The 13,930-nt window shown below is 36.0% G+C and overlaps 1 protein-coding gene across 1 annotated transcript in view; it reads left to right on the forward strand.

Annotated features, from left to right (window-relative positions):
* Nucleotides 1-9,007, forward strand: part of LOC145661742 (uncharacterized) — a 34,061-nt gene extending 25,054 nt beyond the window's left edge. Inside the window, exons 6-7 of the mRNA XM_081727076.1 lie at nucleotides 714-868; nucleotides 5,483-9,007. Coding sequence (XP_081583202.1) covers nucleotides 714-868; nucleotides 5,483-5,585 — 258 coding nt within the window. The 3' untranslated portion in view covers nucleotides 5,586-9,007. The remainder of the gene's footprint in view (nucleotides 1-713; nucleotides 869-5,482) is intronic.
* Nucleotides 9,008-13,930: the final 4,923 nt, after the last annotated feature.

The following is a 13,930-nucleotide window of genomic DNA, read 5'->3' on the forward strand; positions in this document are numbered from 1 at the left end:
TGCTGGTTTTGGCTGTTTTGAAACCGGTTCATGGGAGGCTAATCAATGATGACGGCGCCGTGGAGCTTCGTAGAGGATCAACTTCTCATCACATGTCAACAGCCTATCCAGAAATGGCTCCTTCGTCAGACGAGATAGCAAAGAAACACATGTGTCTGCATGCGTTGCCTTCTGGCCCGGAGTGAAATCATGTGGGTCCCATCTATCCAAATTGTAGTGCTTCCCAAGTTGATGGAGGTGCTGCCGAAAGGTTTCTCCACTCACACTAAATTGTAGTCCCAGTTCCTCACATGTCTGGTCACTGTTCGCCTCAACTGCTGCCTGAAGATCTTCATTTTATACATGTGTTGGTCTTCCGGTACGTGGTGCGTCTTCGAGTGTTTCGTCACCATCCTTAAACTTGTTAAACCACCACTGTATTGTTCAACTTACGGTGTGAGGGCCAATGGAACAGAGACCTCCACAAACAGCGACAGAACTTTCTTAGTTACCTTTATAATAGGAAATCCTAGTTTTCGACACGTATTCATTATTTTGTTTCACCGAGAATCATGGTTCTAACGCCCAGATTGTGATACTGCTATGTAAGTGTTGGTCCTTTTTGGAACGATTTCTTTTTTAAAAATTAGGGTGGGAAGTGGTTAACCAACCATTTATTTCATGTACACTCTGTATATCCTTGTGTACTAGAATGTGTTATTGTTACTTTTCAGTGTGTTCCAATTCTTGGTCGAGGATTTGAGACTGGCGGATATAAATGTGAGTGTCTTCAAGGTTATGAATATCCTTTTGAAGATCCAATTACTTATTTTGATGGGCAGCTTGTGGAGGCAGAATTCCTCAATATTGTTGCAGATACTCCAACAAGGTAAGCGTAAAGCATGGCAAACTGGTTATTACAATACCAACTGCAACGTGGTTCTAGCTCACCTTTTATTTTTCTTCTGTTTGAACACTTATATTTACATTTAGTACGTAGTCTGTAATACTACTGTTATGAGTAAAAATAGAGGTCTACAATATCGTTTGCAACTCGTCTCGTATCTAAATACATCAATTGTCTGAATTAGAAAAGAATGAACTCGGATAAGCGAGTTAAGCAAAATATTTTTTTCTGAATTCTCACTTCTTTTCTCCCTCGCTCTGCGTCAAAGTTTTTTTTTTTTTTTTTTTTAAAGCTATGAAGCTTAAAAAGTAAATAACTTTTCATTGTTTAAGTTGTTCATACTTTACCTGTACCTTTTCTCCGCCTTATCATTGCCATTTCCTGATGTACCCTTCCTTTCTGACCTCTATGCCAGAAAGAGATAGACAAGTCCATTCGGTAGTGGACCACGATGGCTCAGTGGTACAGTGTTCACCGCTGGCGCGTGAGGCCCCTGGTTCGACCCCAGTTCGTGCCAAGAGGACTTGGTGGTGAACAAACACCGTGTGCGTAGATTTTTCGGAATTCTTGCGTTTCCTGCTACTTTCTGTATTCCATCATTTCATTCATCATCAAACAACACCATCTCCAGTAGCCGTAGTGCATAAACGTGGTACGTAAAACTAGAAATTTCATTTCATTCATTCATTCAAGTTTATTAGGCTGCAGATAGTGTAGATTTCATTCATTGCTCGAAAACTCAGTATTTGTGTTTAGCGTTTCTATTTTATGTTTCTATAGGTTTTGATTTCTCAGTAAGAGCACATGTAGATTTTCGATATTGATCCATCATCGTGAGGTAATTTAGGAACTACCTGAGTTAAGAGATAGCGAACTCCGACATAAAAGCCAGAGATAATGATTTTAAGAGCCGATTTTCTGATTAATCATCATCCAGCTAAAAGCTATATGGCGAGGCAGAGACCTTCATATAAAGGTAGAAAGTAGTTTAGTTTTCTATACATCATTATATATGAATTATTTTGATATACATGATAGGATATACATAAATTTCTTATCCGTAATGTAGCGAAATAAAGGTCTTTGACACTTCCAGGATTGTAAAGCTCTAAAACTGTGGTTATTTTTCATTAAACGTTCTAGGTCAGAGAATCCTTAGAAGCAATTTTTTTCACCTACTTTGAGATTTTGGTCGTTATGTTATTGACTAAGTTTTTTGTCCACCTTGTGTATATATAGGGTTCAAAATACACAAATAAACACAGAAAAGTGTGATACGTACGTAGTAAATAATTTTAAAATATGACCTCTCGACATCCACACACCTTTGTCAGGAAGCGGAGGGCATTGAATATCGTCGACTGTGTGTGGTCTGTCAGTGTCGAGAGGTCATATTCCTTCAAATTTTTCCCGATCGTTCACAATGATGTGTGAACGCCTTGATGGATTTAAAGGGTTTTAGCTATTTGCTACGCATGTACCGTACTTGCCTTTGTATTACATTCTGATCGAGCAGTGAATTCGTATTAACGTTTCTTTCGTTTCTTCCTGTGATAGCGCTTGCAGTAAGACGTCATCTGTTGTGACAATGAAACGTACTTTCAAATGCACGGATTTCCGTTGCTATAGTTTTTTTTTTTTTTTTTTTGCTGCTGCTGTAGCACAGTTGCCATGACCTATAAATTCACCTCGACGACTTTTTCTTTTCTTCCTGCTACCCCTCCACTCTATCTGATGAAGCATTTAGCTGAATCGCTTAATATGTGTTTTTAGTGTTGTGATACTACTTACTTATACTGCAGATAACGTGGTCATTGTGAGGTAAACTTTCCAGATTAGGAAAGAATTCCAGTTCTATTATGACTTTTCCTGACTTTGGTCGGATCATTTCACTCAACAATCATTCCAGTCCACTTACCACTGCATAATCACCGCTGCGACATGTCATTGCATAATTGCTGGATCCATATACCAGCAAAAGGCAATTGTAAAACTTTTTTTGAAGGAAAATGAACTTTTTTCTTTTTTATGATCTAAAATTTAACTTGTTATGGAACCTATCATGATATTAGTTGTTTATGCTGCATAACTTTATCCTACATATGTGTGTCTATGACAGCTGTCTTTATAGTCCTGGAAGTAACTGTCCGTACTATAAATCTTATCCTACATATGTATGTCTATGAAAGCTGTCTTTATAGTCCTGGAAGTAACAGTCCGTACTATAAATCTTCCGCACATCTTTATCCTGAAAGTTATTGTATGACTTTATTTAGCCATGTACAATAACCAATCGCTGACGCCTTAAGCAACCCTACTTCATAATTCCAAATTATCATATTCCATGATCGTGGCAGTAATATTTTGCAGCAGCCATTCGCTGCTACAAACATCGTCCATAACACCGCACTCAATTGACTTAGTAACAGTGGGGCTGTGTGCTGTTGCTGGGCAGAAATATCCTAGTTGATGGGTTTGAAGAGTTCGGTGTTCTGATGGACCGTTGGGAATGACAGATAAAACTCCTGATTGTATCCGATGTAGTTATATCTTTACTGATACGTTTCTTGTGTCGCCCAGCAAGTGTAGCATTCCTAAGTTCGTCTTTGTTTCCAGTTCCACAGGGTAAATGCTACAGTCAACTTGGTCTGTTGATCTCTTAGCTTGCTGTGGTGAACAAGGCGGTTGCGTATCTTTGTCATTTGAACTGAGTATGCAGCGTAGAAATCATCTGCGTCACTGAAACAAGCGTATTCCTTTATCAAAGAGATCTGCAGTTAGTTTTGGTAATTAATGTAAATCTTTGTCATTATGTGTTTTTTAAATTTTTATTTTATTTTATTTTATTGTTCAGACAACAAGCTAAGGTGACAGTCGATGGTCGAAAGAGTGATTATACTTGTTTTATTTGTACGAAACGCATGAAAAAAGTGTTGACGATACTGATGAGTTCAGCATGCGCAGAAACATGCCCTAGCATGCTGTGCTTGCAACAGAGATAGAATCGTCCGAGTGAAGTTGCATACGTGGGAGTAGCAGTAAGGCGAAATGACTGCCGTAATTCAAAATCTCGCCAAATTTGAAGTGAGGTTTGTTATACGATCTCTGAACTCCAAAGGACAGAATAGTAGGCATCCATCGTGAATTGTGTGCCATTAGGGACCGACAGTAATGAATGATGGGAAGGTCAGGTAATGGTGCATAGAGTTTCGGGAAGGGCACTCAAATATTCTTGGTGATGAAAGTAGCGAAATGTTTAGTGCTCAGACGGACAATCTGGTGGAATGCGTTAACGAGAATGTGCAATCCAGTCGCCGGCTCACAACTGAACTCACCAAAGAGCTTTCAGTAGTATCTGCGAAAACAGTGCATCGAATTGTGACTAATACGCTGGGCTATTACAAACTGTGTGCGAGGTGGTTGCCAAAAATGCTGATAGGTGCTGACAAAGAGCAAAGAATGACAACTGTACGAGATATTTTTGCTTACTAGAGTGACAATGTGGATGACTTCTTTTCTTTCATAGTGATGGGATAAAACCTGGATATCGTACACCACTTGGGAGTCGGAGCAGCAATCAGTGTAATGGCGGCACTCTGGTTCTGCTAAGCGAAGAAATTTCAGCAAACTCCGTCAGTTCTTAAAATCATGGCAACCATATTTTAGAAACAAAAGGTATTATTCTTGTAACCAGGATGAAGAATTATAGGAGATGTGTATTACCAAACACTGAATAATTGCGACGTGCCATTCAAATCCAGCGAAGAGGGATGCTACGCTCTGAAATTCTTCTGATCCATGACAACGCTCGCCCACACACAGCTGCTCGTATGTTGGGACAATTCAGAGATGTCGATGGGAACTGTTTAGTCATCCCCCTCACAGTCCTGATCTTGCCTACAGCGATTTCTTTCTTTCTCTTCACCTCAAAAATTGTAATATTTTCCTAAGTAGAAGCTTTGCTTTGTATATAATTAAAAACAAACAAACTATTTGCTGAGCAAACCAATATATTCAGATTAAAAACCTACAAACTTGTGACACTTCCGCCAACAAGACTTTGGCTTCATCAGATGTTGATAATGTCTGGTGAAACCAAAGTGTTAGTTAGCGAAACCGTCACACGTATGTAGTTTTTTAATGTGAATATGTTGTTTTGCTCAGCAAATAGTTTGTTTGTGTTTACTCAAAAAGCGGCTGGCATCGAAGCGTTTCAACGACATGAAAGTGCTCAAGAAATCAGTTCTGGACTGACTGCACTCTCAGGCGGCAGAGTTTTTACACAGAAGATGACGAAAGCTTGTGCCACGCTACTATAAATGTTGGGAGGTTCATGGTGACTACGTCGATAAATCACCAAGGTGTGTACTTGTATATCAATCACATGTATGTATAATTGACATACGTCTCGTTGCATTCAGTTAAATTTATTTGTTTCATCGGCGTAATGTCACGCGATCGAAAATGCAACCAAAACAATATCAATTTTCGCGCAATGATTATCATGCAGACATTTTTTTTTCGTTTGTTTGTTTCTCGATGTGGAATATTTTGCAGTAATATACACAATAATATTATGTCTTTCCTTTATTTCAGATACGATATGCTCAAATGCAGATTAGCTGGTGCAGGAAGTGTTCAGAGCAGTCTTTTCTTGTTAATTAGTTTGATTTTAGCTCTTTGGATTCTTCGACAGTGACTCACAGAGTGTGTATATAAGTATCAGACTTAACATTCCGTCGCCTGGTAGATTAAGAGGAGCAAAATGTATTTTTTTAACAGGGTCAGTATCTTAGGATTAAATCTCAGTGAGGTGGAGATTCTCAGTAGTGACGATACTTCAGTCGAAGTGGCTCAAGTATAGTACTGATTTTTTTTATTTCCATTTTTATACTGTTTGTAATAATAAAATTTTATTAAACAAAGCGAAAAATATGTAGTGAAAATGAATAACTTGTGTAGGTGAGAGTATCTGTTTCATATATATGATATTTGTGTTCGTTTTTGACGTGTTAACGTGTATATAGTTATATATACAGAATTATTTTATGTGCGCGATGAATATCGTAAGGAAGTGCAGATGTTTTGTTTTCTCAGTGACTCAGGACATATAAGTATTTATAGTATCCATGTTATTACAAGTATTATTTATAGGTAATGCACAAAGGGGAAAGAAATTTTTCGCTAATGATAATTATAAAAGGGAACGCGTCAGTCCGTGCGTCACGCTGTTTCCTAATGGTAAATATAACGCTGATAGGTGTCGCTATCTGAGCTGCCTGTGTGATACCAGTAGGTGTCGCTAGCGTGCAGCAATTATGTGATTTAAAAAAAAATATCACGATTTGATTGAAGCTTGAAAACGGTATTGTTTCAATTTAGTTATTTCAAAATAAGCAGTGATGATGCTGGACATAAACGTGCTTTGCCATTTATTATTACGATAAGAGCCAAAATCATTTTAGATTTAACTAATAATATTTGTGTAACAGCATGTTGGTTGGTGAGCAAACTAAAACAAAAAATAATTGTAATTAATTAGAGCTTTTAATTAAGCATGATTATTTATGTATGGTGTGCATCGGGCCGAAAACAGGCGTAATAACTAGTTAGCTTAAAGATGGATTTTTTTTTTTAACCAAAATAAACTAAAGGTAAATGCCTTAATAAACATCAGTCGGAAAACATACCCTGCCATGTTATGTCTATTGACCTAGGAAACGTTCAAAACGTGGAATTTAGCAGAATAACTACTTTTGTATAGATCATTTTCTTAGTTTCCTATTTTCACTTTTTCAAAATTCAAAACATTTAGCATTTATTGAACTGGTAAATTCACTAAATGAAGCGTTAAATGTGTCAGGAGCCACCATCTATATCAAATCGACCGTCTTTGACAGTCGTACGATGTCTGCTTAAATAATTTTAGAAGGTAAGGCTTGGTATCGGAAGCATTTCCTGCCGTAAATCAGCCCATTACATTCTAAATTTCGGTATTCAAGTACTGTGGCATGATAATTCTCGTTTTAGTATTATTTCTGGAGCCTCCTTAACTGTGATTCATAATTTTTGGTTGGTTAAGTTGGGGTTTAACGTGCCTTTTAGCACGGAGGCTGTATGAGACGTGAACCTACAACTTAACGTGGGACTCGAATCACATAAGCTTCCACCGGGAATCAAACAGCCAAGAGGGAGCTCTCCACAATTCTTGTACTAGGATATTTGAGAAACTTATTCTGTTGCTGGGTGAGGGTAACATGTGAAAAGATAGCTTATTTGTATACTGTTATCTGGATTTAGCGCAGGAACGGAAGAATGATGTAAATAGAATAATCAACGGACTACTTGTTAATACGATCTGATTCTGTAAGGAAAACAGATTGGCTACTTCTAATATTCATTGATTCTAAATCTCTAAGACTTCCTGAGTTTACTCGCAACCCGTTTACAACTGCGAACATCTATTCCAATATACCCAATACAACTTCATTAACTAATTGGATATCTGCATCCAGTGGAAATAATATCACAAAGAACTTATCATATCCATATGTGCATAGACTAGCTTCTACCAAAATCCTAAGAGTTGTGTTCTAAATTAACTGTTTTTCGCCCATTTTTGGCAGTATATAGGATGCATTCTTAATTCATGTTTATTAGTGCTTTATTTTCCTTTTGTTAAACTCTCGTGAGAACTCACTGTCATTAAATTGTTGACAAGGAATTTATATCCATTTTGTATAAATAGCTAGATAAAAAAAAAAAAATACATATATGCGGTATGTACAGTATTATTTTTGTATTTTATATTATTTCGAACGGCAGCTTTTGGCAATTAGAAAAGTGAGCATGATTCGGGCTCTGGAAATGAAATGTTCGTATCAGCTGTTTTACTTTTTTTCTAATCCCAATTGCTTATTTCTTGTGCTTGTAATCATACCCTACAAAGTATTGGCAACAGAACTCAGACAAATGATACGTGATGTATTGACAAGTTCTAATCTTTAAGCTAATAATTATATTGACTGCGCGGTTATAAAAAGAAATCTACAAATTATGTACGTACATGAGATTAAAATTGTAGAGACGATAGATATTAAAACGAGTCAGTATTTTATGAATAACAGTCAGTGGTGAGAATTAGCCACTCTTAATTTCAGTTCTTCATATTTGAGTATTTATTGAGAATTGAAGATTGAAAGGTAGCTTTTTCTATATTGTTTTCTGTAGAGTAAGTGTCTTACAGGTTATGTTCGGAAAGTAATAGGACTGAATTTAAAAAAAATATATATTCACAAGTTTGACACTTCGACTTAACAGTTTTCAAAATATGCCCCTTCTGCATCAACAGCGTTTCCAGCGACTCCGCCAATCACTGAAATCTCCCTGGAACGCAGAAACTGGAATGCTCTTCAGCTTCCTCGTTACGGCCTCTTGAATGGCCTGTACCGAGCCGTGGTGCCGTCCTTTTATGATCCTTTTCAGTCTGGGGAAGAGGAAGAAGTCTGCAGGAGCGACATCTGAGCTATGGGTGGCTGAGGAAGCTGTGTGATGCCATATTTGATCAGGAAGTCCATGACAGCAAAGGCGGTGTGGCTCAACGCCTTGTCGTGCTGAAGTTTCCATGATTCAGCAATTGCTGGACGGACGCAGGCGACTCGTTTTCTGTGTCTTTTAAGTACTTCCACGAAGAATGTAGCATTCACAGTCTGACCAGGCAAAACTTCACCATGTAACGCTGCTCTAACAAACGATTCATTGTAGAGATGACAAATCACCTTGGAAGGGGTTCATCTTAAACTCGATCTACACTCCGTGAAGGCTTGGAAATGACTGGTGACTGGTGCGCTGGTAGCTAAGACCCTCCACCATCCAACCAGCACAGTAATATCCCCCTCCTTCACCACGATTTGGCGGGGAAAAAATAGTCCTACTACTTCCCGGACAAACACTGTAAATGTGAAACAGTGATACGTATTATTTTTTTTTCCCCTCGAAATTGATTCGCAATTGAGTCAATTACAATGAAGAAGATATTTTTCGAATGCAATATTATTTAATTTTTGAGACTAGGTAACATCTGTACCCAAAGTTTTATTAAACTACGGTGTATTTTTTTTTTTTTAAAAACGTACATGTCAGCATTACGATATTCATCGCCCTTAAATGTTTTTACTAAATCCATCCATTCGTTCAGTATTTTTATGTAGGAGACTGTTTATATATGAAAACATTTTTAAATGTTATAGACGGGAAAAGTTAATACTTTAATTTTAATATTTTTTTTCTTTTTTTTGCTGTGTTTAGGAGTTTATTGTACTAAAATACGTATGGATTGTTAGAAGAAGTCTTAGATATTTTCTTTTAAGGAAATAAATTTAAATCAGGTGAAGTATAAATATATATAAAGGTCTTGTTAATATGAATTATTATGTGAACTGTTTTTTTCATTTTTTTTATGATATTGGCAGCTCCATAATGAGAGAAAAAGATATGTGAATGTATTTTTTTTCCAAATTGCACGAAGAGATGTTATTGTTAATTAGTTAAGAAAGAATAAATATTTCGGATTTTTCATCTGTGATAAAATGTTAATCTGGTGTTTTTTGGTTTTTAGATTGCAATTTACCTATTGTATGAAATGTTAGAATTCTTTCTATAAACAATTTCATTATAAGAATTTTGGTCTTAAAAAGTCTGTTCATCTATTCATAATTTATAATAATAATCAGTTTTGTTTTGAGTATTGTTTACATATTGCTATTATGTATATATATATATATTATTGGTATCAGTAGAAGTGTAGAAATATTATACAGTATTCTCCCGAGTATCTGGCCTAATGTGGCGGAAGGGCAGGCCGAATAACAAAAAACCGGAGAGGCCAGAGTTGTATGAACTCTAGTCGCTGTATAGCGCGTAATTTCTCCTCCATAGTCACTACAACTTTTTTCTTTTATCATCCATTTTCAAATCTTCACTGTAGTACATTAAAAAAAATAAAAAAATAAAAAATAGACATACCCCAAGAACAGTTTACGAACACAATACTGTACGTACTGTACAGTTATAATCAGGAACGGCGGCAAGCGTACTGTATTGAGGTCTGTTACACTCTGACGAAACAATGAACAAGGAGCAGAACGCTGCTCTTTCCCTGTCATAACTTGTATTTTGCACATAACATGTGGAAGGATCATACCAAGACGCCCGCTTCCAATGACTTGGCAATGTTGCCAATGCAACGCCTTGCCTTTCTAATTTAATTACGATCAAAGAAGACTAGGCCGGGTAGTACGGACGCCGGATCGTCACAAGCTGGATACTACGGAGTCTACTTCAATAAATTTAGATGTGTTAAAGTGTGTTTGATACAATTATTTGTACGAAGTTATTGTCGAAGGAAGGGTTTATCTTAAGTAATTCAAAGTGTGTAGCTCACAAGTGCGTTTCTTTTTGTGTGTGTAATGTACCTGCCTGTTAGTGAATTTGTGATACTTGAAACGTTCGTTAAAACTAAAAAGAATACGAGTAAAGAGATGTTTCTAAAGAAGTATATGTGAAAAAATGGCTTATATTTTTATACGTTTTTGTGCAAGCTAAAACACTGCACAATATACTCAAATTATATGCTGTAAATTAAAGTTTTGTCAGAGGAAAATGTAAAATATAAACCGTGAGCTCTTGGAATGCTAGATATATATTAAAACATTCAGTCGTACATGATGTGTGATAAAGCTATTTATAATTTCTTAAAGTTCTTCATGCTTCAAGCATTTACTGAATTGATTTTACCTAATCATTTTTTAAAAATGAAACCTTCGTTTACTCGTTGCATTCAGAGGGAGTACATTTCATGTGACTTGGGTCTCGGTTACATAAAGTGAATGATTCTTAAGTTTTTTTTTTGTAATATTATAAAAGTTGTAAGTGAAATAAAAAAAATGTTTTTATAGGATTTCAATGAACACAAAATGTTACTGTGATCACACTTTTAGCAGCTAGTTGCTAAATATATTTTTAAAGTGAATATACTTTATTCCTCCTTTCCCTCTCATTGGACTTTGTATTTATGAAATGGTAAAATATAATCCAGCTTTGTTTGACCTTGACATATATATATATATATATATATATATATATATATATATATATATATATATATATATATTCGTAATCTGATTTGAGAAATCACTTGGAGTCGCATGATAGTAGGAAGTATTTATACGTGATACAAAAAGGTTGAGTTGGAAGGCATGAAGATTCTTCATGAAAATTAAAATAATATAAAATTAGTTTAGCTGTTGATATTGAATCTTTAATTTAGATCAGAACTTGAAACGTACCTATAGTTACATTATAGTTTAGTAACCATAATATCGATTGTTAAGATTCTCCACTCATCTTCTAAACCAATATCAGGAGCGGAAGGGACTTTATTTATTTCTTTTTTTTGTATGGCAGGTTTAAGTTATATACCTTGTAAAATAAAAGCTGCTGAAACACACACACATGCTTACATGCATAAAAGTTTTAGCATTTATTTTTTTCTTTCTTTCTTAAAGAAAGGATTGATTTTCTAAAAGCAAAAATATGATTATTTCGATGAAAACTTAAGAAGTTTGCTTTTCTTGATTTTCCGAGGGGTGTTTGAATATATAAATTGCATATCAGCGATATATTATTCCAAGGTTGTGAAATGTTACAACTCTACAACAATAAATTGTGGCAGTATGTTTATGAGAATCTGTAAGCTTGGTTATAAAGCGAATCTCGAATACTTAGTTGTTATTAGGGAAGAGAAATCTGAAAGTAATTACTTGTGGGGCCGCGGTGGCTCAGTGGTAGAGCGTTCACCTCTGGTGCATGGGGTCTCTTGTTCGATCCTAGCTCGCGCCAAGTGAACTGTGGTGGACAAACGCCGTGTGTGGGGGGGGTTTCTCGGGGTTCTCCCATTCCTCTCACTTTATTCATTCCACCATTGCGTTCATTTCTCATCATCACCGGCTCCTTTATCCTAGCATAACGGTGGGATGTAAAACTGAAAGATTTCATTATACGATTTTACTTTTGGAAGTAGTCTTTCTCTCTCTCACTCTTTTTTTTTTTTAAATCTGAAATTTGCAAATAAGTATTACTAAACTCTTATTAAAGAAATATCTATAACATATTTCATAGAGATACAATGAATTTGAGTTAACGCACACCATATATTTATTGAAAGAACATAAATTATTACTATTTTTAACGATTCACAGTATTTTATTGCGTATATATACATATGTAATGCAGAGTAAGTATACATCAACCAATACCAACAAAACAAGTGTATTTTTACATGCACAACTACAATTTACCTTGTCTGATCTGCTGTATCGAATTCAGGTACAAATTTGATTTTATATATGTTACGGTTTCTTATATTGAAGTTATATAAGTTTTTGCTACAAAGTTAGTTTGAACCGAGAGGATCACCTGTACTTAATAGTGGAATATTATGTTTGTGTAACTTTGTTGTACAGTATGCATACCACGCATGCATTGGTGCAATGCTATGTCCATGCAACACATAAAGTGTATAACGGTTGTGTAGTATTGCAATATATGCGTAAGCAATAGGCGTTATTTTGTACTAAGACATCTTATTGAGAGCACAAATGTAAACAAATAACCGAAGAATGAAATCTCAAAAAGTACTTATTCTTTTTTAATAGCTAATGTGTACAAAGAATTTTGGAAAGTACTCATATATTTGGACGAAACAGAGGAAGAAAAATAAATTGATATGGTATATTTCGTACATTCCAGTTGGTATGTTGCAATATTTGTAACCAGATTATATACCTCGTAGTACACATGTTGTAATATTGATAAATATAGTATTAATTATTCATATGTATTTTCAATTTTTTATGTAATTTAAAAAAATAAATATTGTAAATTTTAGAATGAAAATGTTTTTTTTCCTTATCTTACATACGACGTGTCTTCGAAAAGTATCGAACCTTTGGTTGACAAAAATACGTTTTATGATTTGGAAGTCCTAAACACTTATTCTCTTTAAAGTAGTCTCCTTGGTAATGCATACACTTCTCGCAGCGCTCCCGGCATTGTTGCAAACACTTCTGGAACGCAGTTTTTGGAATGGGAGCAACCGTGGCATCGCAATTCCGCATGATGTCTTCTCTTGACTCAAATCGGGTTCCTTTTAGTGGCATTTTCAGCTTGGGAAATAACCAAAAGTAACACTGAGTCATGTTGAGTGAGTAGGAAGCCTGATGACGCACAAGAATGTTGTGTTTGGCACTGAAAGCCTGAATTAAATGCACAGAATAGGCTCCGTTGTTAGCAGCTCCGGTACAGATTTCGCAGATACTTTCCTCATGCCCAAATTCTCGTTCTAAATTGAATGTACAGGTCCGATACTTACCTCTACATCGTTCACAATTTCTTGGAGTGTGATACGACGGTTCTTGGAAACCTCAGACCGCACTTGCTCAATGCCATTGTCATTCCGGGTTGTTGAGGGCCTACCTGAACGTGGTTCACTGTCCACTGACGTGCAGCCATCTTTGAAGCGGTTGCCTCACTCCTTTATGCGTGAGATGTTCATGTCATCGTCCCCGAAAGCCTGTTCAATTTTGAGAAAGGTTTTCGCTTGGATATCGCCAAGCTTTTGGTAAAATTTGATGCAATATCGCTGTTCAAGTTTTCCTGTCATTTTGCAAGAACTGAAAGCCGACGACTGCTCACTACACGTCTTCACTCGTTGGCTAACTGCCAGCGACATACGCTTTCCACGGGCGGGAAAAAGTTCGCGATTACGCATGAGTATCCCCTCTACATCTACACTGAAGAAAGTGTCCCGCGCTTCATTGGTTTACGCGGGAAAAAATAAAGTTTGATACTTTTTGAACACACTTCGTATATATAATTTAGTCGTAGATGATAAAATGTCTAAAAAAAATAAAAAAAATAAAAACTTTTATCTATTAACATCCAAAAGAATTATACAGTACATTTTATGACTATCGTATTAGAAAA

The sequence above is a fragment of the Thermobia domestica genome, chromosome 10 (genome assembly GCF_964235325.1).
Source record: "Thermobia domestica chromosome 10, izTheDome1.hap1.1, whole genome shotgun sequence".
In the NCBI taxonomy this organism is placed as follows: domain Eukaryota; kingdom Metazoa; phylum Arthropoda; class Insecta; order Zygentoma; family Lepismatidae; genus Thermobia; species Thermobia domestica.